General features: G+C 49.5%; 2 protein-coding genes across 2 annotated transcripts in view; one reads left to right on the top strand and one right to left on the bottom strand.

Moving 5' to 3' along the window:
- The first annotated feature begins 127 nt into the window (after positions 1-127).
- GSG1 (germ cell associated 1) lies at positions 128-15,393 on the top strand. The gene is given in 9 exon segments (XM_036866471.1): positions 128-175; positions 9,821-10,139; positions 11,424-11,471; positions 12,289-12,441; positions 13,095-13,206; positions 15,046-15,088; positions 15,090-15,213; positions 15,216-15,308; positions 15,311-15,393. Coding segments are annotated over 9 exon segments (1,023 nt in total).
- A 753-nt stretch (positions 15,394-16,146) lies between these two features.
- Positions 16,147-24,630, bottom strand: part of FAM234B (family with sequence similarity 234 member B) — a 36,569-nt gene continuing 28,085 nt past the window's right edge. The window contains exons 10-13 of the mRNA XM_036866938.1: positions 23,658-23,813; positions 21,085-21,202; positions 19,355-19,575; positions 16,147-18,774 (exon numbers count right to left, since the gene is read on the bottom strand). Of these exons, the coding sequence (XP_036722833.1) occupies positions 18,769-18,774; positions 19,355-19,575; positions 21,085-21,202; positions 23,658-23,813 (501 nt within the window). The 3' untranslated portion in view covers positions 16,147-18,768. The remainder of the gene's footprint in view (positions 18,775-19,354; positions 19,576-21,084; positions 21,203-23,657; positions 23,814-24,630) is intronic.

The raw sequence follows: 24,630 nt of genomic DNA, 5'->3' as shown, positions 1-24,630 counted from the left end.
CCACCTGACCCCTCTGCTGGCAAGAGGGGCCTTGATTCATCTTCAACTCCATCCTCATCCCATGCAACCGATTAAGACAGAGCAGAAGAAACACTGAAACCCCTTGGCCTCAGAACTTCAAAAGTGAATGAGCAATTCCTCTCAGCTGACTCAAAATGTTTCTCTCACCCAGAAGGTAGGTACCTTGAATTCTGAAATCTCAGGGCTATCTCATGTATAGTACTCTTAATGTTGGATTGGTAATAGGTGTTATACAAATTCATCAATTTATTTCACATGCTCAAGGTAAGGAGCTTGAGAACACACGGTAGGATTATCCGAAATGCAGTAAAAATGTGTTACTCAAGCCCAGTTTTTATGGATAAACCTGGTGATGTCCCTACCTTGGCCTCTTGTTTTTTCATCATCTTCCATTAAAACTTCCATTTCTTCCTCCTTTGACTCTTATCATACTTTTCCTCTCTGTTCCCAGGGCAGCTTAGCGTCTTCTAGCTCTTCTTTTTTCCTCTCCATCTGTATGATTCCTGTTACAAAATCTGGTCCCCGGTAGAAGGCCCAACGACCATGGCAGCGATAAAGATGTGTATCACTCTAGTGAACAGAAAGAGATGGTGAGGCAGCCCCATGGCCCCACTCAAAGCCAGCTCTGATGGGAAATCTGCTGGAACTAAGGAGGATAGCATGACCTTAGGTTCTTTCTGGTCTCAAAGAATCTGCAGAGATGCTTCCAGACCCAGAAAGACACTCACAGCCAGCAAAGATGTCTTGGCTTGTTTAGGGTAGAACCCACATCTGGAAGGGACTTGCCTCCCATTTTGAGAAAGTTGGGAACTACCAAACTGCAGCTCTCAGGGTTACTAACAAAAAAAGGCAATGTTCATTCTCCTATATCTTGCCTTTCTCAGGAAAGAAAAATGAAGCTTACAATTAGCCAGAGAAATAAAACACACAGAGCAATGTGGTGTGCTGTTCATGGGCTGGAATTTAGGGATCTCAGAAGAAAGGATAGGACGGGTTCTAGGAAAGAGATCCTTCTGGGGCCGCGGAGAAGAGCTCATGGTGGGCTCAGCCCGCTTGCCTGGTTCAGAAGCTCCCTAAGTGAATAGATCACAAATAAGAGAACCCTCAGAAGTGGACAGGCATAGGACAGGAAAGCCAGCCACAGTGAAAAAACATTTTGTTGGTCTATGAGGAGAGATACAGAGGAAATATGGGAGAGTCTGTTTATCGGTATAAATCCGTGAAGTTTAAAGTACGCAATCCGTCACCTCATTCTGTGTGCGTTCTCCTAACTGGGCCTCAATCTGGGCGATGGTTAAGGTGACTGGGCCTCCCCTTCGCTGCGGGGCGGACAGGCCATGGCTCAGGACGTTTCCAATATTTACCAGCGCTGTGGCCTTGAGCGAGTCAGCCTCTGGGAATCGGACTCGCGTCTAGAACGGAGCGGCCGCCTCTCCTTCGGGCTGGTTGTGAGGATTAAATGTCTGTGGAGGGACTGGTAAGCCGTCCAGGACACGGAAGGGGTCCGTCCTCTTCCTTTCCACGTTCACTCCACCGCTTTTGATCTTCACAGCAGAACCGTGAAGGTCAAACTCTTTCTAATTCGCCTCTGAGAAAACAGTCGCTCGGGGAGATTAGGGAACTTGGCCAAAATCTTTAGTCCCGTCCTGGGGTCGTGGGTAGAGCAGTGACTAGAACTCAGATCTGCTGAGGGTTCGTGGCCCCGAAGTTTAGCCTCTTGGACCCACGAAATGAGGCAAAGGCACGGCCTTCCGGCAGAACTGGAGCCGGGAGAGTAAGTTCAGGGGAAGGGCAGGGGGCGGGGAAAGCCTTGACTGGATTCCAAGGCACCCGGCTCCTCCCGACCCTCGGCCCACCAGCCGGTGCTCGGAATTCAGGGGATGGGCAGGGTCTCCGCACTCCCTCCGCCCGCCCCGCCTGGGAGGGGCCCCGGGCCGCCGCTCCGGTCCCCGCAGGAAGATGGAGGGCCCGAAGGGCCCTGGCGGGGAGCCCCACCCGCTCGGGACCTTCTGGCGCTCGGCCGCTGGGCGGAGCCTAGCCAAACAATTCAAAGCACGCGCCCGCGCGTCGCCATGGCAACGCGCGCCCGCTGCTAGGCGACCGGGAGGCGTAGTAAACCTTGGGCTGGGGTGTTACTCCGGGAGGGAGGGGGCTGCGGGATGGCGGCGGGCACTCGCCTATGCTCGGGCCTCGCGGCTGCCGGGGGCAGGAGGAGAGGAAGGGACGAGGGGGACGCACGCGGGATGGAAACGGGGCAGCCCAGTGCTGCCCGCCCGGGGCCGCGCCCTAAGCACCCCTCGAGAGGCTTCTCGCGTTAGAACCCCGCCCCACCCATCGGTCCCCGAGACCCACCCCCCACCACCACCACCCTCACCCCCTCCCCAAGCAGGCCACGAGGGCTCTGTCACCCCAGCGTGAGCGATTGCCCCACAGGATGTGCGGATGGGCTGCCCCTCTGATTCACTCCAGCTGCTTGCGGCATGGAAGAAAGGCGGCTTCCTCTCCTGGAAATGACTGCATTAGCAAAAGCCCTCAAACAATTCCATTAAAAAGCGGAAAGGGAAAAGGCACAGAGAGGAGAGGCCCCCAGATGCTTTTCTTTGGGCCTTCCCACTGCACATAAGTAGGTGTTCCCAAAACTCCGGGACCCATGTTAGGAAGACAGGAGTCGTTTTTTATTCTGTGAGCCCCTAGGGTCATGTGGACATAAAGCATGGTTACATGAGAATTAACCTGACGCTAGGAAATCCCAGAGCTCAGTGTCCTAGAGTGGTGTTAGTATTTTGGATACTCGGCATGGGCATTTTAGCGGCATTAGTCTTCCCTTTAGGGCTGGGAGGCAGATATCAAAAATGTCCTGTGTGAACCTTCTTTATCTTCGTTAATAAATGAGTCACATGTCAGGCATTGAAGTAAAAATTGTAATTTAGAGCTTCGAAAGCTCGAACGGTTCCAAGATATGTCAGCCGAAAGGGCTCCAGTCAGTGGGGAATCAACGAGCTTGGGAAAGGACATAACATTTCCAATCTGTCACTGGCTTGTGAGCAATCTGATTGTACCCTGGTGTCTGTGAACTGAAGATAATACTGGTTCATGAGATCATTGCTGTTTTCTGGGCTTGGCTGGTCAAACAGCAGGAATGTTTCCACAGGTGGGAGGAAATGTATTGGCAGAGGGTCTGTTTGATGAAACTCTGGGTGCATCTGTGTAGAAAGGCATAGGGTGTTCCTGTGGACCTGTGGACCCTCTTTTTAGCTTCTCACTGCTCTTCTGTATGTGAAGCAGGAGGATTCGTGTTTCCTCTACAATAGAAGGCTGTTTGAACACCTTTCTTCATTATCTTATCTTCACCCATAGTCTTCCTAATTGTATTCTAATTGTATTCATGAGCCTGGTTTCCATTTCACACTTAATTCATTCATTCCATTCATTTGTGGCTGTTAGGGCTAGGCTCTGAGGATCAACAATGAATAAAGCATAGTTGCTACTGTATCTAGAAACTTAGTCAAGTGGGCAGAACAGCCAAGTAAACCACATGATGAGTTACATGAGAGAGGCACACAGTAGAACACGCTGGAACAGAGAACAGGGCAGTGTAGATCAGAGCCAGTGACAACCAAAACATTTACTCTTCATTCCAGCCTTTTGTCTACTGAGTAACAGAAAGGAGTTAGTTAACAGGGCCTGGGTCAGAAATCTGACTCCTGGGAGAAGGACAGAGATACTACTATCTGTCCCAAACAAACCTCTCTTGGGACAAAATGCCAGAATGGATATATGAAAAAAAAAAAAAAAAAAAAATGGGGATCCTGTAGCCCCAGGCTTGGACCTGAGGGAAGTGGTGTGCTATACAATCTTCCACTGCTCAACATCTCAGCATTCTTACCCATTGTTTTAATCACTTCTAACCTTCAGCGTAATCACAAAGCAAATTGAATTCCTGTTTACAAAGTAAGTGTGGGTGTCCCAAGACCAGTTTCTCTTCATTCATACCTAGTAAATGTGGTTTTGCACAGTGCAGGGCATGGCGACTTAAGACCTTAGCAAGACTAGGTTAGTCCCAGCCCTTGGCTTTGTGATGTCATAAATGTTCAGTCGCACATACATCCCTGTGAGGTCAATCCTGAGATGGTAAAAGTCCAACACACAAAAGTTCAATATTGTTTTGAGATGTGGAATCTTCTCATCTGTCTTGAATCATGAGCTTCTGAGCCTAACCAAATTATATGTATGTGGCATTGACTAGTGATTACTTTTTCTGTCCTAAGAGAAGAAAAAAAAAAGATTAACATGCCCAAATTACAATGAAAGGAAGTGAGTGGGATGCTGGGCTCTGATTTTTGTGGCCAGGCAGAGAAACTCATGTTTTGTCAAAAAGAGGAAATTAGACATTGTGGCCCAGGGTCCTTGGGGAGGGAAGGGGGGTGGTCTCAACATTGGTCACAGCTCGGAGCCAGCCAGCCAGTCAAGGACACACACTAAATGCACAGCCTCCCAAGGGGTAGATTCAGGCTTTGGGAAGGGCTAAAATAATATAATTTGAGAGGCCCTCTTTAAGAAAAATAATACAAAATGACAAGTACAAATTAGGTAACAGCATCTTGGAAGGGGCCTGAGTAAGTGGGGGACCACAAAGCTGAGGTTTCATCAGCTACACTCTCGAAATCCACCTCTAGACCTCCTCATGTGACCCACCTGAGACTCTGCCACTCCCATCCCCTTTTCCCTGGAGAAGGCACACTTCGGGCTATTAAGACACAGGGGGCACGGTTCATGAGCAGAGGCAATAAAAACCCAAAGACAGAGTACTGTGCCAAACGGTGACTCAAGCGGGATATGAGAAGTGTCTCCAAGTATTTGAAGGGTGGAAGCAGAGAGAAAGGAAAAGAATTGCTCACTGTTCTGGGGTGGAAAGGGAATGAGGATACGATTAAGTAGGGAAAAATGTGCGCAAAACTCATCAGGAAACATTGGCTAACAATATTTTCTGTTACTGCGGAGTTGTATTTCCCATGGGAAGTATATGAGGACCTATTGAGTTACTGAAAACTAAAACTGGCCACACAAAAAAATGTGCCACAGCAAACAGTCTTACAAGATGTCCTCAGGGGAGCAGCTGGATGGCCTCAGAGTTCTTTCTGAGCCCTGAATTCCAGAAGGCTGACGCACGGCTTCTATAGATTCGTGTGTGGGGAGGAGGCCAAGGGAAGAAGAAAAAGCGAGAGTGCCAGCCTGCCCAGCGGGCAGCCACCTCCACCCACCTTTGCCAACTGGTGGGGGAAGCTTGTGTCCGAAGAGGGAAAATATGGGGAGATAGTGCCCCCCAGCGTTGAGATGAAAACTGCAGCCTAGAGACCAACAGCCAATTCAGGGGTAAAAAGTGACCACAAGCATCCCTGCTCCCTCCTCCCAAAAGAGAGGGAGTTCTGTCACCGTGAAGAAAGGGCCATTTGGGTGATACAGACATCACGCCTGGACAGAAGGACATGTGTAAAACGTGCTGTTAAGAGTAGAGAACATATCCGGTGACAGACTCATTTGGCTGGAGTGTGGGCCAATTCAAATGCTCCGAGGGAAGCCTGCCTTTGATTCCCTAAACCAACTGCACAAACATAGGATGGGAAGACCATGACTTGGTTGGTGGCAAATCTGGACAAGGTGGCAGAAGGGCAGGGCAGGGTAGAGAGGCTTTCATTAAATGTCAGCCCAAAGTGAATCAAAGAGGTGTGATTTTATGGTACATTAATCCCCTGGCTATATAGTTTTCAGTCTGTTCAGCTTTTTACTTGTTTTTTGGTCAGAGTGGTGACTCCCAAGGTTCTCACATGCAGAACCGGAAACCAGAAGTCCATCCCTGGTTGGGTACCAAAATCTTTCTAAAATTACAGATTCCTGGGCCTCACCCCAGAACCACAATGGCAGCTCAGGATGGAGCCCAGGAATCTGCATATCTTCCAAAGTTGCAAAGATTGTTCTGATGCTCAGTCAGAATTGAGACCTACTGCTCTTGAACAAGCAGCAACCTTTGAGGACTTTACAGTCAAGGCAAACAATTAGAATGGAATATAGAAAGCGTCATGGGAGGGGTACAGTGTGACAAGGACAAAGCAAAGGGAACTGTTCTTAGGAAGCAAATTTTTTTTTTTTTAAGTATTTATTTATTTATTTATGGCTGTGTTGGGTCTTCGCCCCTGTGCGAGGGCTTTCTCTAGTTGTGGCTAGCGGGGGCCGCTCTTCATCGCGGTGCGCGGGCCTCTCACTATCGCGGCCTCTCTTGTTGCGGAGCACAGGCTCCAGATGCGCAGGCTCAGTAGTTGTGGCTCACGGGCCTAGTTGCTCCGCGGCATGTGGGATCTTCCCAGACCAGGGCTCGAACCCGTGTACCCTGCATTGGCAGGCAGATTCTCAACCACTGCGCCACCAGGGGAGCCCCAGGAAGCAACATTTTTAAAGAATGAGTGACTTTTATTAATCTTGATGAGAAGCAGATCACCAGGTAAAAGAGAAGACATTCCAGGAAGAAAGAGTATCTGTCAAGGGGAGGAGGATGAACTCACAGCAGTCTTCCCGCCTTCTCATCCCACTTGGTACAATTTTTGAGTACAGAAAGCACAATTTGTACTTCTAGGGGACTGACGGCAAGAAGAGATGCAATCAAACCCTTATTGATTTGCCAGATTCGTTTTTTTTGTTTGTTTTAGAAATGATTTTTTAAAAAATAAAAAATTTTATCCCTTTGCCCAAAGATTGGGAGAGAAATGGTAGATAGCTATAGCATTGCTGACCCTGGGATTTATTTCTCTCCAACCCTCCTCCAACTGCATCCTCACCCCCAACCCTATCTAACACTCTGACGGTCTCAGGATGTTGTAATAATCCTTACTAATATCGCTAACTGGACGGTGGAGACCACCCACGACACCAAGAAGCCTTTTCATACCCATGGCTCCATGAGGCCCTGACACTGCAGGTCACAGAGTTTATTAAAGGGATGGAAAACCCAACACAAGGGAATGTAGTATTTTGTAGTAATGGTGACTCTGGAATATTTTGTCTGCCATAAAATCAAGACCAGTCCATTCACACTAGTTACCTAGGGAATGGCAGTGAGATGGAAACTCAGTGATCATGTACTCTTTAAAGAAATTTCCCTCTGCACATGCAGAGGTCCAGGTTCTTGCTTCTTATGCTGAATCCCAGATCCCCACTGGCAAGCTCTCCTGTGTAATCTCCCAGAACAGCTGGGTCATGATTGCACGGTCAATTATTAAATGCCCAAGTTCCCTGCAAGGCAGCATTTAATCATGAGGTACTCCAAAAAAATATGAGGTAGAGGGGAGGGGTGGGAGGGGGATGCTGACCACGGCCAAGGTAACCAGCTTCCCTCTCTTATTACTCAGAACATAGATTCCATAGCTGGTTTGCACCTGATTCTTTTAAGAGATGTGCCAGTCTCATCAATTTGCTCTCCTTACTAGCCTATGTTAAATCTGAGGGTTTTCTGTTAACCTACGTCAGTGGAAGAATTACTGACATTTTCACATCTATGTACTTCCTAGTGATCTGAGCAGGGAAGCCACACCCTGTCCCTTTTCTAGAGAGTAAATAGTCCCCTTGGCTTGGGGCTTATCAGTACAGCCCCAAGTATCTGGATCCTAGTGAGAAAAGGCATATTTTGGAGGGAGGAATAAAATATGTGATGCAGGGCATGGCACTGCGGGTGTTGAAGATAATTCTTGAAAATACTGTTGAATGGATTCTCATTCGATGATTAAATGAGGCTCCTTGAGTCTGTCCTTGCTGGACACTCCTGGAAACAACCTCTCTGGGCTTCATTCTAAGCTCTTTTTCATTCTCTGCTTCTCAATTCCTTAATTTGCTTGTCACCTTAGTGCTGCTACAAAGTGGTTGCACTGTGGTTCATGATTCTTATTTCGGAACAGCCTGAAGAATAACTTACAAATATATATGATTTGAAATGGATTGAGGGTAGAATTAAAATCTGATGTGATGTGATTGAAAATAAAGTTGTCGAAAATGTAGAATTGCATAAATCCTTAGTTCTACTTTTATACAGGATGATTGATGAAGATGTTTTACCTTGAAGTCTATTTTCCTAGTCAAGCAGTGGATATAAAAATAGAAAGGATAACTAACTCATAGTAACAGAACAATGACAAAAGCCAATAGGATTTTCATAACTAAAAACAAGAATAAAACATTCTTTTGCAGGAAGAAGGGGGCCTCATAATGACTCCCGTATCTGGCAATATAAGATCATCCCCCTTCCGGATGCCATGGCTTTTGAGTCCTCAGCAGGGTCATCCAGAAAATTCTTGGTGGAGTTAATTTGTTGAGTGCTTAAAAAAAATCATATTAGCAAATTGCTTTTCAGAAGCTGTTTCATCATACGTTTTGCTTACTGGCTTTTTATATACATGTGAATCTGATATATTTCTTATTGCCATAAAAAAAAAAACCTGCACTTTGTCTGTGGTATGCACTGACATAACAGTTTGAAGAACAAACTGTTATGTTTCTAAGAGAAAGTTCCCTGTTTAATGTAGAAAACGTTAAGCTGGAGGTGATGAGAGGAGATGGGCCTGTCTCATTTAGCTATGGTTTTATTTACATCTCTTAAGCTAAGCAGATTTGGGTCTGATTAATTCTGATATGAGCGATCGCCTAGAAGGCTCAAGATGGTTTACTTTAAGAAGTGTCTGTCAGCAACTAAGTATGGGCTTCTTCTCCATTCGGTATGTATTAATATAACAGTACAAACCGCTTCGTAATGCAAAGGTCTCAAAATCTGAAACCTGTCAGATTTCTTTATTTTTCTAAATCAGCTTAAATCTGGCTCCAAGCCACCACTCCCCAACGTTGAAATATCTAATAGTGGACTTTTTCAGCCCGCCCTTCTCTTCTCTTAGGCTAAAAATGACGAGGTCAGGGGCCCCAGCCAGAGCTGCCCGGGCCACGTTCATTCTGCTGCCACGCACTGGCTTACCCCCGGGAGTCAGGCACCGCGGCTGCATCAGTCTGTGGGCCCGGCCCTGCGCGTTCCTTGTCCACCCACCAAGGGCACCGTCCCGTGTCTCCAAGGTCACAGCACTCGGCGTCCAGCCTCCATGGGTACCATGCAGCCAGCTGGCGTTTGGAAGCTGGACCCATATCGCCACCCCTCTGAGAACCCACAGCTTCCTCTCCTCTCCAAAGGTCGCGGCATCCCCCCATCCCAGTTGGCCCACTGCCCTCTTATCCTCAAGGGCCCAGTGCCTCTATCTGCTCCCCCAGGGATGATCCACTTTAACATTCGTTGATAGGATATATGCCCCTTTACTCCTCTCAGAGGAATCTAACGCAGGGAGGAAGACATCCAAAACTTACGTTGTCACAATAACAAATACCTCCACAAGTCAGTGCTGCTACCTTTCAATGAAGACAAAGGCAAAAATTACCAGCAGGAGCATTTGGAGAGCTCCCAATTCTTTTTCTCAACCAGATAGATACTAGCGCAGTGGCTTAATCTCATTATTATCTGATGCTTATTCAGATTATCCCCAATAAGCGTTTTAATATAATAAGGTCCGGCTTAAATGAACATCATCACTACGGTGCCTACTCTGGGCCACTCCTGGGGCCCGAGCTGCCTCACGGCTACTTGGAGAAAACTCCCTGTGGCTCGTTGTGCCCGTCTTGTTGGAGGAAAGTGGCTCGAGCTTAGGGAGCCGCAGGGGAGGGCACTGATCTCCGAGGAGGTTCTGAAATCGGGCTCCGCTCTTGTGTTTGTCTGTTACAGATGGAGCTCCCGAAGGCCGTTTCTGACCAATGGACATGCCTATCTGCCTTCCTCAACATGCTGTCACTCAGCCTCTCCACAGCACCCCTGCTCAGCAACTACTGGTCTGTGGGCATACAGAAGGTGCCTCAGCCCCTGTGCTGGAAATGTCTGCCAGCCAAGTGCGTTGATGTGCCGGTGCCATTGCATGGGAGCAGCGCCGACGCATCATCCCAGCAGGTGGCGCAATACAGCTGGGAGACTGGGGATGACCGCTTCACCTTCCGTGCCTTCCGGAGTGGCATGTGGCTCTCCTGTGAGGAAATCGTGGGAGATCCAGGTGGCCCCTCACCCCACCCACCTGATAGCTTTTCCCCACCAGGGATCTCATGCAGGCAAAGAATCAGTGGGATTCTTTGTACGGCCCTCACTCGCCCCCGCCGGGCCTCACCTCCGCCTCGGGGTCTCCCCACTCTGCACTGTGTCCCTTCCCCATTAGACTTTCCCAAAGTCCATCCATCTGGCGTTTCACCTCCAGTCTCGCTGGTTTCAAATAGCATTACCCTTAAAGGGTTTCATGCAGACTTTTTTTTTTTTTTTTTAAATTGGGGTAGAGCTGTTTTACAATGCTGTGTTAGTTTCTACCGTACAGCAAAGTGAAGTAGAGTTCCCTGTGCTCATGCAGACCTTTAACATTATGAGAATTTCCATCCCAGCGAGCTAGAGTTGCCTAGACAAAACGAGGAGAATATCATAGAAAAAGCCCGGGCTCTGCCCAGCTGTGACCTTATAGGGAGAACTTCATTCCTACAGGCCTTGATTTTCTCATTTGTGAGATGCAGGGATCAGAGTAGATCGCCTTTAAATAAGACCCCAAAAGGGTGTTCTCATTCTAAGTGTTACTGTTACAATTGAAAAGGTAGGGGAACTGAAGCCCAGAGGGGATAACTAGACTGTGGAAGGTGGACCCAGACGGACCCTCCCAGGTCTCACGCCGCTGGGTCTCACACTCGCAAAGCAGGCACTGTGCCAGCCCGTTAGGTAAGGGTCGTCCTCGGGCAGGAAGCAGTGGGGTTGAGGACACCCCCTCCTCCCTGCTCAAAGCATGCAAAGATTCCCCTGGTCGTGAAGTTTTTCTAAAGCCCAGAACTGTGTACAATTTGCAATCTGCTGCTTCCCCCGATTTAGGCTAAGGGGAAAAGGAGATGGGACAGGATTATAATTCGTGTGTATTTTCATTTACACTTGAGTTATTATTCTGCCACTTAGCACTGCTTCAACTCCAGTCCCGGAAACAATTTAGAGCCCTGCAGGCCAGTGGTACAGCAGGAGCAAAAGGTGCTGGTGAACCAATGCTGGGAACATTCCCCGGGGTGACTCAGGGAAGTGTACTCTTCATTATCAGGACTTGAGAGAGAAATTCATCTTGGATGACTCTGGCCTATTTTGTTCATCCATCCATGCATCCTTCCCTGCTTCCAAAGAGACATTCATTGCCTGCCTACCACCTGCTGGGCAGGCCTGTGTGGGACCAAATGGAGCAGTACCTGGGATGGGACTGGGGAAAAGTCTGCATCCCTCGTCCAGGGCAGCACCTCATCGCCTTGTACCTTGTCTGTTTCAGGGGAGAGGTGCCGAAGTTTCCTTGAACTCACACCACCAACCGAGAGAGGTGAGAAAGGACTACTGGAATTTGCCACGTTGCAAGGCCCATGTCACCCCACTCTCCGATTTGGAGGGAAGCGGTTGATGGAGAAGGCTTTCGTCCCCCAGCTTCCCTTGGGGCTTGGGGCAAGTATGTGGCTTTGATAACGAATTTAGTTGCCATTGAGTTGGGCCTCTGAGTATCTAAACTGTACTGTGATCTCTTGCTTTTCTCTTCTTCTGAGCCCTATAGGGTGACACAAACTCCTGCTAGGCTGACTCTCATTCCTATGCAGGAATGCAAAATAGGAACAGCAGGGACAAATAAAGTCCGCAAATAGAAATCCGCCAACAGCTCTAACCTACTCCAGTTGCCAAGTAACCATGTAGAAAGCTTGGGTTTTTCCTTTTTTCCTCCCCCGCCCCCCGATAATTTTATTGTAACATAGAAGGGAGTCAAAGAGGGCAAGGCGGGGGTGGGGATGGGGGGGAGGAAGAAGAGAAACAAAATGGATTGGTCCAAAATTAAACTTCAAAACAAAGGAGAAACAAAAATGATAACTAGCAAAGTCATATCCCTGCAAGATTTGGTGAAACTTGGATGATTTCTTCTCAAACCTCCCTAAGAGTATTTACAGTCAATCAAGCGTACTTGGCTATGTATTGGGTACTGAGCAGAGTAAGAACACAGAGCCCCAGGTTAAGGGCTGTCCCAGCTGCTTTCAGCTCTGTCTCCTCCTCTGGTGCCACGAGGCTCTCCACTTCTCATGGGCAGCATTTGTTCACCGCCGGCTCAGTTAGTTAACTGTCAGGGTGAGGGTTCTTCTTCCTCTGGTTTCTGACAGAGATCCTGTGCTTATCACTGGGAGTCCAATTCGTCTACATCGGACTTGAACTCATCAGCTTCTTCCTGCTACTGATGGACTTGCTATTCACGGGGAACCCCGGCTGTGGCCTCAAGCTCAGCACCTTCACCGCCATCTTCTCCGTCTTGTCAGGTGAGCATCTCCAGAGCTGGAGAGGAGGGTGGGTGTCCTCTGCTACCTTTGAAGCACTAGCCGAAAGGCTGGAGTCTCTGTCCCAAGGGAAGAAGGAGCCCCAAGGCAGTCTCAAGAACGGAGCCAGGAGATAACAGCACAGGCGTCTTTAATTTTAAATTGAAATAACATGTGAAATGTTGTATTAGATCATCATGTCCTTTGCTAAATGATTTCTCTCTAGGCTCTTTTTATTTTTCATTTTCATTTAAGTTTTCTCATTATGTACAATACAGTCTGGTTTACTTTTGAGTCATGACATACACACAGCTTTTCCACGCTCTGTTGGATAAAGTGAGAGATGCGTGTAGACGAAGGACAGGGATACAGGTGGGAAAGAAGTAAAGAGAGCAGCAGCCTGTGTGCAGCATTGACTCAGAAATGTTCCCACAGCTTGAAACCAAACATCTGGGGAAGCGACTGCAAATATGCCTTCAAGGAGAAGCCCCCATTGCAGAGTAGTCTCCCTGGAATGTGGTGGCATCGGGGTAATGGAACGCCTCGACACAGGTTGTACCTGCTGCCAAATGAGGACGTTGCTCCCGAATCGTGTTCCCTGTACATGGCAATGCCAGCCTGCCTCTAAGGGAGCTGCTTTCCTGTTTCCTCTGTAGGGCTTCTGGGGATGGCGGGCCGTGTGATGTATTCACAAGTCTTCCAAGCAACGGCCAACTTGGGTCCAGAAGACTGGAGGCCCCATGCTTGGAATCGTGGCTGGGCCTTTTAGTAGATGCTCCTCCACCTTTCTTCTCTTCCCTGGTCCACCTCAACTAGAGGCTTGCTCTGTGTCCTTCTGCCTTCTCTTCATCCCTCATCCCAGATGTGCATGAGTCACCCAGAGGGCTGGACCAGCATCCCACACCCATTCCCTCCCCACCTTCTGAGGAGGTACAGAGTGGATTCCTCGGGCTTATTTTTTCTGCTGATAAAGCTGTAACAGGTGCTTCTTCACCTGATACGTATGACGCCCTTGGGAAGTGAGACTAATTTTGCATGGCTTACAGAAATGATGCTCTCTGTTTTATATACTTTATGATTCAAGGTATTGGGAGACACAGAAATGAAGAATCAGCCTTGCAATCTGGATTGGAGTCCATTCCATGAATGGCTCACTCTTCTCCTGTGACGAAGAGCGACTTCATCCTGTTTCCATTCTTATTCCATCAAACTGTGATAGAAATGAAACTTCCCCTACCGGTCTCTCTCTAACCCTTAAAGAACTGAGGGCTCAGTTAGTTTAGATTTCTCTTAAGAGGGAAGCACCAACCATGATGAAACACACACCTTCAAGGGAAACACCCCCGTTTGTTTGGGTTCCTCACCTTCTCCCTTGAGGATCGCTCTCCATTCACTGCACAGGTGCTGACTTGGACCTACATGAACCACCTGGGCCGAGTGCTAAGCACTTAACAGCGCTGGAAAGACAGTCCGTGCCAAAGAGGCATATGGAAGCCTATATATGTCCATCACACGATCTCATCCCCTTTTCTCACGGTGTAATATGTGCTGTTGGATTCAGGGGCCTTTGATCTCTCCATCAGCCACCCGATCAGTTTAGCTCATTTTCCAGACTCATCGTTTCTCACCTTTTATCCATTTTCAAGCCATTCTGGGCATTTCAACTGCAGAGCTCAGACTTCAAAACTCCCATCACTTGGCCTTGTGAAATACCACCCCCCCCCCCGACCTACACCACTCCTGGTGTCCTGGGCTTCCCATGATCATGGAAGACTTAGGGGTTTGACTTCCCCAGTTTTTAGGAATGTGTTTGATACAGTTTCCTGGTGTCTTTTCCTCTTTGTTGAATCCATCCAGCTTCTCTTCATCTCCAGCATCTCTTCCATCCTTTACAAACTCCCGTAAGCCAAGAACCACACTGTTTCCATAGTAGGCAAATTCCACTGGAGCAACCTATAATAATACCTCTAGACGTGTAGTCAGTGTTTCCTGAATGCCTCTCAGAGGCTCAACTTTGTGGACCCTAAGACAGCTAGGTGCAAAACCAAGGAAGATGGAAGAGGTATCTGGCAGGAAGTATGTGTGTCAGGGAAAGGAGGGATGTAGTGCCTCGGGCTGTGTCCACTGTGTCCAGCTGAGCTACAGGTCTATGGAATCTTGGAGATTATACAAGGGTAACTGTAGCTTGGGAAACAACCGTCCAAAAAATTGTGTGGCAGGGTGGGGGGTGAGTGTGTGTGTGTGTGTGTGTGTGTGTGTGTATACACACACACGTAAAATAAGCCACCAGGTATGAAAGAACACAGCACTTACGCTAATCAGTGCAGTGAAAATGAATCCGTTAAACTCCTAGCCTGACTTTAACACTATACGAGTCATTGTCTTTTACTAGGAAACATTCAGAACCTACCCTAAGACAGACCAAATTCAGTCCTCTTGCCCACAGCTCTTTACCTGCAACATGGTGGAAGGCAACACCATGAGATCCTTAAATCCCTAAGGCGGCATCGGCCTAGCTGACTAGTAGGAAGGGATCCCGGTATTTTTCTTTCAAACCCGTAAGGAAGTCAGTCTTACATTCCAGTTTTTTCGTATATTTGTCCCTAGCACGGCCTGGGTTTCCTTTACCTGCTGCATGGCATCAGCTGTCAACCACCTTCAACACATACACCCGGCTGGTGCTGGAGTTCAAGTGCAAGCACAGTAAGAGCTTCAGAGGAGCCCCGTCGAGCTGCCTATGGCATCACCACCTATGTTTCCTTCAGGAGCTGGCCTGCACAGCCCACCCGAGGGGCCTTTGACCAGCTACCCCCAGTACCACCATCAGCCCGTCCGCTCCGTCTCCGGAGGAGTGGACTTCTACTCAGAGCTACACACAAGGAATTTCAACACGGGACCAGCTGGGAGCCGCAGGAAGAGGCGGCCGGGTCATCTGCAGAGGAAGAACAGTGTTAGGGGCTAGTGGGTTTGGAGAGCAGGCTGAGCCCTAGATGTTGCTTTGTTATCAACACGTGCTTAAGCCTAAGTCTGTTTCTTGAGCATGATTTTCAGAGGTTAAGAACAAGGGCATTTAAAGTCCAAGTCCAGGGGGCGTGTGCCCGGGTGCCCAGTGCCCTCGCTCCCTTTTCTGTCACAGCTTGGTCTCACTCCCGCCTCCCACTCCCCGCCCCCTGTGTCACTCATTCAGAAGTCCCTGCTCGCCTTTTCTGATGGTTGGTTATATGCCAGGTTCTGGGAGATAAAAAGAGGAGTAAAATATAGTTCCTGCCCTTTAGAGGCCGACCAACTTGGTCATCTGTCCTGGATTTGGAAGAATGGAGGTGGGTAGTTGGTGGTGGCTCAGCTTTCCGTGGTGCACTTGACTTTTCCTGGAAGCCACACACTGGAAGCCTCTCCTAGGAGCTCTGACCTGTAGAACGGGCGTCCTCCGCACTGCCTACCATGGTGTCCTGCACCCCCGCGACAGGGAACATATCACATCACGTTAATTACACATTATCCTCAGAGCCATCAGGAGACTAGGGCACACGAGAAGGCTCCTGCAGCCTGCGGGGACAGGCCACCCCCAGAACGGCCCACTGAGGCCACGCAGACAGGATGGCGGCTCCCCAGCGACCAGTGCATCCATCCACTCGCCCTTTCTCTTTTCCGTCAGGGAAAACCCACCATCCTTGACGGCTGAGAAGAATGAGAACAGCACACACGTATGCTCCTATACACAGTGTTTATTTGTTCGGTAACGATTCACATTTTAAACAGCGCTTCCTGACATCGTACCAGCTGGTTCTTCTTTAACACAGGCAATAAGGGCGGCCATTCACATTCGCGGGGGGGGGGCAACCACACTAGACGGGGCAGCAGAGTCCCTCTGGGGGTGGGGAGGATATCGTCTAGGATAGAGGGCTTGTACGGGAAGGAAAGAGGAGAGAGTGGAACACCCTGGCATTCACTGAAGTCAATACTCTCTAAGTAGTGCTTGATTGGCTCCGCTGGCAACCCCGAAAGAGAGGAGCACTTCCTATCTTTGACGTCTGGCTGGGGGGTTGCCTGCGAGGAGAAGGAAGTTTAGGGACACACCTGACAAGAGACCAGCACCCACACCGATCAGGTGAAGCTTCCTCGATCTTCGGCCACCACTTACTCCCCCTATACTGGCTGCAGGAGGAAGAAGAAACCTAGAGCTTGCGTCCTGTGTTCAGCAAGAGAGATTCAAACCGGTCAGAGTCCAAACAATCTATGTGAAGCTAGTCTGCAAACACACCACAAAGAATTTAGGGACGCTGTTTTCCTAGCTGCTGCTTAGGTATTTCTGGGACTCACCCAGCATAAATATAGTCTCCTGCCCCAAACAGTCCTCCCAAACCAGATCCTCCGTAAACAACTTGGCATTTGACTCCTGCCTAAAGCGGCTGGCAGCTCTGAAAGCCTCCATGTGGTAGAGAACGAGGTGGCCCAGCCCAGGCCGCCACTCAGGCTTCAGGTATTCGGTTGACTATGAATCAGTCCTTAGAATTCTCTATTAGACTGAACTAGATCCTACGCCCTTCTACCCAGGCAGATTCAAACCCTAGAAGTGAATCTGGAATCAATCCCATACTCTTGGGCGTCTCCTAATTGTTCTCCCAAGTTCACAATAAGCTGGACCCACATGTGCCTTCCAAAGTGTTGAAACCAAATTTGCTCTCAGGGACTTCAGGCGGCGGGGCGGGGGGCGGGAAGGGGGCAGAAACCTGGCAAGGCCAGTCTCCAGGCCAGGCAACATGCCTGCTTACAGCTCTGGCTACCAACCTTCCTTTACGTCACAATGCCTACCAATGGGCAATTCAGACATACCCTTTTAAATCTGGCATCCCGATTTTCTGGAATCTCTTTAGTAACACAATCTAAAAAGACACGGGCTCAAGTAAAGAGAGAACCTGAGTGCACTCAGGGATGACCTATCAAAATTATTCGAGAAGAACAGCGATTCTCTGTTATATAAACAATGACCTAGAAGTTTAGGGGAGAACCTGATAAAGTAACATATTCATACAGAAGAAGGAAGAAATAAGCTCTGGAGATAATTCTAAAGAACTTCTCCATTTATAAAAGCTATAGTATTTACATAGACATTTTCTCAAAATAGAAACAATGACCTAGAAGTTTAGGGGAGAACCTGATAAAGTAACATATCCATACAGAAGAAGGAAGAAGCAAGCTCTGGAGATAATCGCAAAGAACTACTCCATTCATAAAAGCTATAGTATTTACACAGACACATTCTCAAAATACTCTGCTTCAAAGGCTCTACAAGGAAGGGAGGGTACAGGGCAGAATGGTTGCATGCTGGACTCAAGGAGCCAAAGTCCAGAAACAGCTTTGCTCTCATGCAAGCAAAGCAAAAATATCCCTGAATAAAAGAGAGCAACATGAGAGGCAGAAAGGAGGACGCCCACTAGGAAAAGGTGCTGAGAAAGCAGGGTGGAGATAAAGGGGATGAGGCCACCAGCCCCAGGCATTCCTGACTTGAGTTTTCCTCTAAGCTGTGGACGGTGCACACCTAAGCACGTCCGAAGTGACCACGGTAGGAACGGTCATGACTGGAGGAACCACCCGAACCATGTCATAACCTATGGACCTTGTCAGAGGTGGGGCGTTTAAACTTCTCCTGCTCCCCTTCTGATAGGAACAGGCTTATTGTTATGGTCACTGAATACAGAGCGAAGGAACATGTGAGGAGAGAGGAGACAGGAGCCACAAAACAAGGAAGAGATGAGGATTCTGGGTGGCCCGCACCACCCCCGTGTCAGTCTTTCTTGCTACTGCAGCCAAGGTACAGGTAGGGGGAGACGGAGGGGAGAAATGCTGAGGGGCCCTCCGAGTCAGAGGTAGGCTATCTGGGAGTCTCAAGAGGCCCAAACCAACCAGATGTGTTTCGGACGGATGAGAACCTGGGTCCCTGGAGCTTAGGACATACTTATCTAGAGAAGGTTTCATCACCACACCAAGAGATACACAATCAGGGCGTAACACACAACAAAATGTTGCAGGGAAGGACTTCACTGGAATTTCCCAGCAAGGGTTCATAAATTAGACACACAAAAAATAACACAAGACTCACATTTCCAAACTATCCACACAGAACACCTAGGAGGGGTTAATTAGGGGGTTGGAAGGGCAGCACCCCAGCCAAACGGATCGTGCTGTTATCCAAGGCCTCCAAGTGCCTTCCAAAGTGTTTGGCAACCTTCACGCAGAGGTGGTGGAGTGGGTGACAGAAGTCGTCCTCTCCAGCTGGAGAGAGACGGTACCATTCAGTTCACTTCTTCTGAAACTGAAGAGTCCAGCAGCCTAGATCTAGGGAGAAAAGTGCAAGTATCAATGACTTTAATTTTTTTCACGGTAGAGACATGGAGGGACCCTAAATGTCAGAATATCCCTCTATTTTCCTGTGCTTTTGTCTAGCCCCAGTGGTTTGGAAGTGTCCCTCCAGAAAGGCCCAGAGACTTTATCTTTTTCCATGATACACTCTTGAACATTGAACTAGACCGTAGTATTTTCAGAGGGGTGGGAGGGAGGGTTGCATCTTGAGCAAGATAATTCTTCGTGGTGTGTAACTGCCACAAGCCCTGCACAATGCTGGCACAACGAGCCCTTACCCAGAAGGGGCCAGAAGTAACAGTAAAAGCCATGAGTCCACACTTCCAAATGTCTCCTAAGAGAGATGGTACCATTTCCAGCTCAAAACAACTGAGCAGTAGTTCATGGTCATGAAGTACCCTTACAAAATAACACTGGTTGAAAATAACTGTTTCCTGATACCCGGCTACTCGAGAAGGCTCCCACTCCCCAAATCTCCTAAAGAGCAGACTCGGGGTTGGTAGTATGTGTCTTAACCCTCAGTAGTAACCAAACATTTCTTTCACAAGCTCTTCACCTGGTAGGGAGAGTCAACGAACTTTATCCTAGAGAGGAATCTTCGCAGCTCCCCGCGGCCAATTTTGGGGGTGGTCTCCCTTAGCTGGACCACTTGGCCCTCCATCAGTGCCCACCGCAGACTAAGCTTGCTGACCACCAGGGGTGCTGGATGCCCTTCAGAGCTTGGCCCTGTTGTCCTGGTAACATAAAAGGCATCTTTCCAGAGGTCGTTGATCCCAACTGAGGAAAGACAAAAACAAGAGCAGTTAAAAAGGACAGAAAACTTCAGCTAACAGGAGAGTGGTTTGGTTCGGCAACTGGATTCATTCACTCATTTCCTCCTTCGCTAATTCATAGAAGTTTACTGGGCACCTGATCAACGCAAGGCACTGACTAGACAATGGGTGCCCAGGGGTGCAAAGCAGCAAATTCTCAGCCTCTGTACCTGTGCTTCTCCGAAGCTATTTCTAAGAAAGCCCCAGATCAGGAAGTGAGAGGAACGGCCAACTGTGGCGACAACTTGGTAGAAAAGTGAGTACAACAAACTAGAAATTCTGAGAATTCCTAGACTGTCAGTACCTGGTGGCATAAGCTATGTACACAGCCAGTGTTTATTTTGCCTCATCTATAAACCAGGTATTGTAATAAAAATGGTCTCGATTCTTAATTACCATTACGTAACGTTCACTGAATAATAATTTATGCTACTATTGAAAAAGAGGTCATTTAGGTCCAGTCACAGGATTTTGCAAACTCACGCCTCCCCACCGCGGCCCTGCTGCGCACAAAGCCAGTGGGCAGGAGTGCCTGCAGGTTCCAGATGAGCTATTCTTCCCAGTGCAGCCCAGTGGGCCCACAGCCACAGCACCAACCTCACCTTCAAGGCAAACGAGTTTGTAAGGAGACAGCAAGTCTCTGAATGGCAAGGGAATACGGAAAAGAAGTGAAGAAAGGAACCATGGCCGGCCTGGCCGGCCCCAGCAGGACTGCAGACTCCCAGAGGCCAGTGTGGGACGGGACCCTCCAAGGAAGGGACCATCGGACGATCCCCGACCAGCTGCGGTGGCCGACTTTCCAGGGCTTTGCATTACAGGTCTCTAAGATGTGATCCCCGTTTTGCTCTGTGATATTACTTAGATGCACATATAAAGTAGAACACTTCCAGATGTTAACGGCGGTTATGAGCGGTCAGATTACGGGTGATTTTCCTTTTTCCCTTTTACTCCTGGCGCCAGTCTCTATGCGATGGTCATGTGCACTTTAGTCCAAAGAAAGTCTCTACTGAGCCTAAACGAATGCCCTGAGGGAACATCCTGCCTCTGCTTTATCCTTTGCGGTGAATTCCAGGTGCTAAGCTCCTACAAGGTCGAGAAACTCGTCTGATTTGTATTCCCAGCCCCGGGCACAGCACCTGGTGTATGGCCGATGCTGAGCACACACCTGCTGAAACTTTAGCCCCGCGGACCCTTGGGGATGCGACAACACTGCCCCGCAGCTGCCAGCATGTTTGGAGGCTGGGGGTCCTCACGCCGTGAGCCGGGTGCTGCCCCCAGAGGGCGCTCTCAGGCGATGGCCCCGGGCACCAGGGCCACCAGGGGGAATGCATGGGAGCAGCTCGGCACACGCGTCCTGCCGTCACCTGCAGGCACACACCCTCCCCTCGGTGGGACGACGGAGTCACCCTCACCACGGCCAGCACATCCCCTCCCCTCCTCTGTGTACACAGACCCCACCGTCCCCGGGACTTACCCTCTGAAGCCGTCACGGTGCCGGTGGCGTTGGCCAGATCCAGAAGAATGGAGGGGAAGGCTGGATGCAGGAGGTACAGGTGGTGAAGGCTGGGTGGCTCGGTTCCCGGGACGACATCCTGACAACAAGCAACAGTGAGAGCAAAGGTCAGTCCACACACTAGCGTACGATGTCACTCAGATGAAAGGGTGGTGGAGACGGTGGTGATCACTCAGCCCCTGCGATCACTCATCCCCTGCGATCCCAACTGTGAGGGTGTGTCTGAGAGAAACTCCCACATATGAGAGACATGTCATTTCAAAGAGCTGAAAACACTGATTAAACACTAACTTCTTCAAACCACTAGAGCTAGAAAATGCTTTCTCCCTCATGAGAAAAAGAAAGGAAGAAAGGAAATCGGCATGCCCCAGGAGATAAACTGATGGGGGCCCTCGCAGTCTGGTGCCAATGGAGTATTAGGAACAAGTTCTTCCCCGACAGTAGGCGGGGGGGCTTCGTGGAGGCAAAATCTGCATATAAAAAAAAATATTGAGCCAAAGACATTTGCTTTCACTGGATATTGAAGCCAATCGCAAGAGTCAGGCTAAAAAAAAAAATCACAAAGATCTTATCTGTTCCTGAAATAAACAGGAATGGACCAAACAGAACTCACTAATCGTAAAATAAAAATTCCAAGGCCTGAGTGTCAATCTCCTGACCCCCGATGGCAGAAAAAAATGCACATCAGGGACTTCCCTGATGGCGCAGTGGTTGAGAATCCGCCTGCCCATGCAGAGGACATGGGTTTGAGCCCTGGTCCGGGAAGGTCCCACACGCCACAGAACAACTAAGCCCGTGCTCCACAACTACTGAGCCCGCGCTCTAGAGCCCGCAAGCCACAACTACTGAGCCCGTGTGCCACATCTACTGAGCCCGCACGCCTAGAGCCCGTGCTCCCCAACAAAGAGAAGCCACCTCAGTGAGAAGCCCGCGCACCGCAATGAAGAGTAGCCCCCGCTCGACACAACTGAAGTGAGTGTCAGCCCTGCTTCCACACTGTCGGCAGAGGAGGGGACACGTGTGCGGGAAGCTCGCGGTGCGCTCCCACCACTGTCACAGAGCAGAAGAGGGCTTTCCCACACACCTCAGGACCCCAGCATCGGCTCAGCTAACATGACAAGAAAATAGCCCAACTCCCTCCTCATTGCCTATGGCATGGTGCCCAAACTCCTTAGCGTGAAAACCAAGGTCTTATGCCTTTCAACCCCAATCTGCCTTCCTTGGCCTCCTACGATTATATGCCTACGCACCCCACGCTCCAAGAACGTCTGTGAAACAAGCACACGAGCACACGCTTCACTTGACTTTACCTGACCTTGGCCAATCTTATTCCGCCTTAGACGTCTTCCTCGTGAGCCCATTTCCACACATTAAAACATTTCTTGTCCGGAGGTCCCCAACTCGATGCCACCTCTTTAAAGAAAAGCTCCCTAATCGTCCCCAACAAAATGACTACCCCCCTCCCTTTCTGCTTCCATCTAAACTTCCTATGTGCACCTCTATTACAGCATTGGTAATATGTCTTTGTTTTGTGGTCATTTATAGACACTTACATTTGAGAGTCATCTGATCCGAGCCCCTCATTTTATTAAAGGAGGAAACCAGGAAGTTAAATGTTAGGTAGATTGCCCACATTCACATGTCAGGGAACCGCAGAGTTAGGACAACCATTTACGGAAATCTGATCCGAAAGCAAGGGACCATGTTAGCATCTTCATTAACGGATAAAGAGCATGGGGCCCAAAAAAGTTAAGTCCTAGAGCACAGGGCTGATGAACGCAGGACTCCCCCTCTGTCAGGCCACCCGATCGCCAGGGACCGTCCGCCTTCTCCTGCAGCGGACAGCACTGTTCCTAGTTTACCCCGAGGTCCCTGGCACACAGTAGGTGCTGGTCAGCTGTGTTTAACTGGACTCAATCAGGGTGAGTCTTACTCAAAATCCCCAGGCACCTTGTAGAGGTGGCCCCGTGCCCCCTCAACCCCGTTAAAGTGCTGCAGGACAGCATTTAAGACATTCTCAAACCTGCCTTCCGTGTATTGGAGCTTCTCTCCCGTGATCCCCCAGGTGAACCCTCACCTTCAGCCCAGCGTCCCCCCCTCTCTGCTTTGCCAGCCTGCGGCCCCGCCCATTTCCGAAATCTCAGCTTATTCACCTCAAATCCCAGCCTCAGCCCCCATGAAACCCTCCCTGCCCACTGCAGACCAGGCATGGTTATTTCTCTTCAGCACCTGCAACACATAGGAATCAGCTGTTAATATGAGTCTAGACTTCACCCTCTACCTACGCCTCCCACTGTCATGGAGCCAGTAGCTGGGAGCCGTTGTCAGCTTTCACTGCTCAGCGCAAAGGCAGAGCAGACAGAGCACAGCTCAGAAGGAAGCAGGTTGCTGCCCTGCCCACCTGAGGGCTGTTTCGTCTCTACCCATAACTGCTTGGAAGCGCGGCTGGTCTAATAACACCTCCGGACCCAGTCAGCCCCGAGAGCTGCTGCCATCTGAGGAAGCGACACAGGGGCCCTCCCAGGCTCACTCACAGGATTGGGCGATGCAGCTGACAGCCCTTCAGCCCAGAAGAGGAAGACAGACTTCCGGTCCACAGCGGCTGCTGAGGTGGCTGGGGTTTCTTCCGTGTGACACGGAACGCTGTAACTCCAAGCGACCAGGCCAGAGGCCCCATCCACCACCATCACCTGCAGAAGAGAAGACGGTGAGTACAGGCCATCCTCAGAGAGACAGCGGAAAACACAGGCGCACCCAAACAAAAACCCATGGACATGCAAATAACACATACATTAACAGGCGGAGCTTACCAGATGCAAACAACGGGGTGTTCAGAGAGCGTTAAATAGCAACTAGGCCCAGGACCCTAGATAGAATCTTATGGACTGCAGCCTTCCCAGGTGGGAAGGGACATTATAAATCATCTAGGCCTCCTCGCGTCCTCAGATGAGGGGATGGAGGCTCAGGGACAGGAAGTGACGCCGATTATTCTGCGTTCGGGACAGTCCTGGACGGAGCAACCATCCCACCGTGGAGGGGCTGAAACCCGACCCTCGTCCCTTCCCTCCAGCGATGCAGCTGCCACGATTACGGGGAACATGATTCGGCGACAGCTCTGTCCCGTCCCCTGTGCTAAAAGCTTTACAAGTTTGACTCTGTCCTGTGCGTCCTGGCAGGTGCAGCTCAGCCCAAAGGGAGTCTCAAATTTAAAAGAGCATAGTCTGAACAGGCACAAAAACATAAAATTAAGAGAAAAATTCACTCCTTAGTTGCATCTCTCAAGGGATAATTAAGGGGATTAGATTTATAATCCCCGGCAACACTTGTATCTCCTGTCACCCCAAATACCTCACACCGCACAGTTCTAGAACAAAACAGCCTCTCCTTTGCCAAAATCCCCGAGAAACTCCCCCATCACCTCCAGCCCCAGCATCTCCACGGCCTCTGTCCTCAGTGTGTCTGCCCTGCACCTCCTTCGACAGTCCCTTCCCTGCGCCCCCAGCGTCC

This window comes from Balaenoptera musculus, chromosome 10 (assembly GCF_009873245.2).
Source record: "Balaenoptera musculus isolate JJ_BM4_2016_0621 chromosome 10, mBalMus1.pri.v3, whole genome shotgun sequence".
Classification (NCBI taxonomy): domain Eukaryota; kingdom Metazoa; phylum Chordata; class Mammalia; order Artiodactyla; family Balaenopteridae; genus Balaenoptera; species Balaenoptera musculus.
Note: the sequence above shows the minus strand (reverse complement) of the source record. Positions and strands in the feature narration are given on the sequence as shown.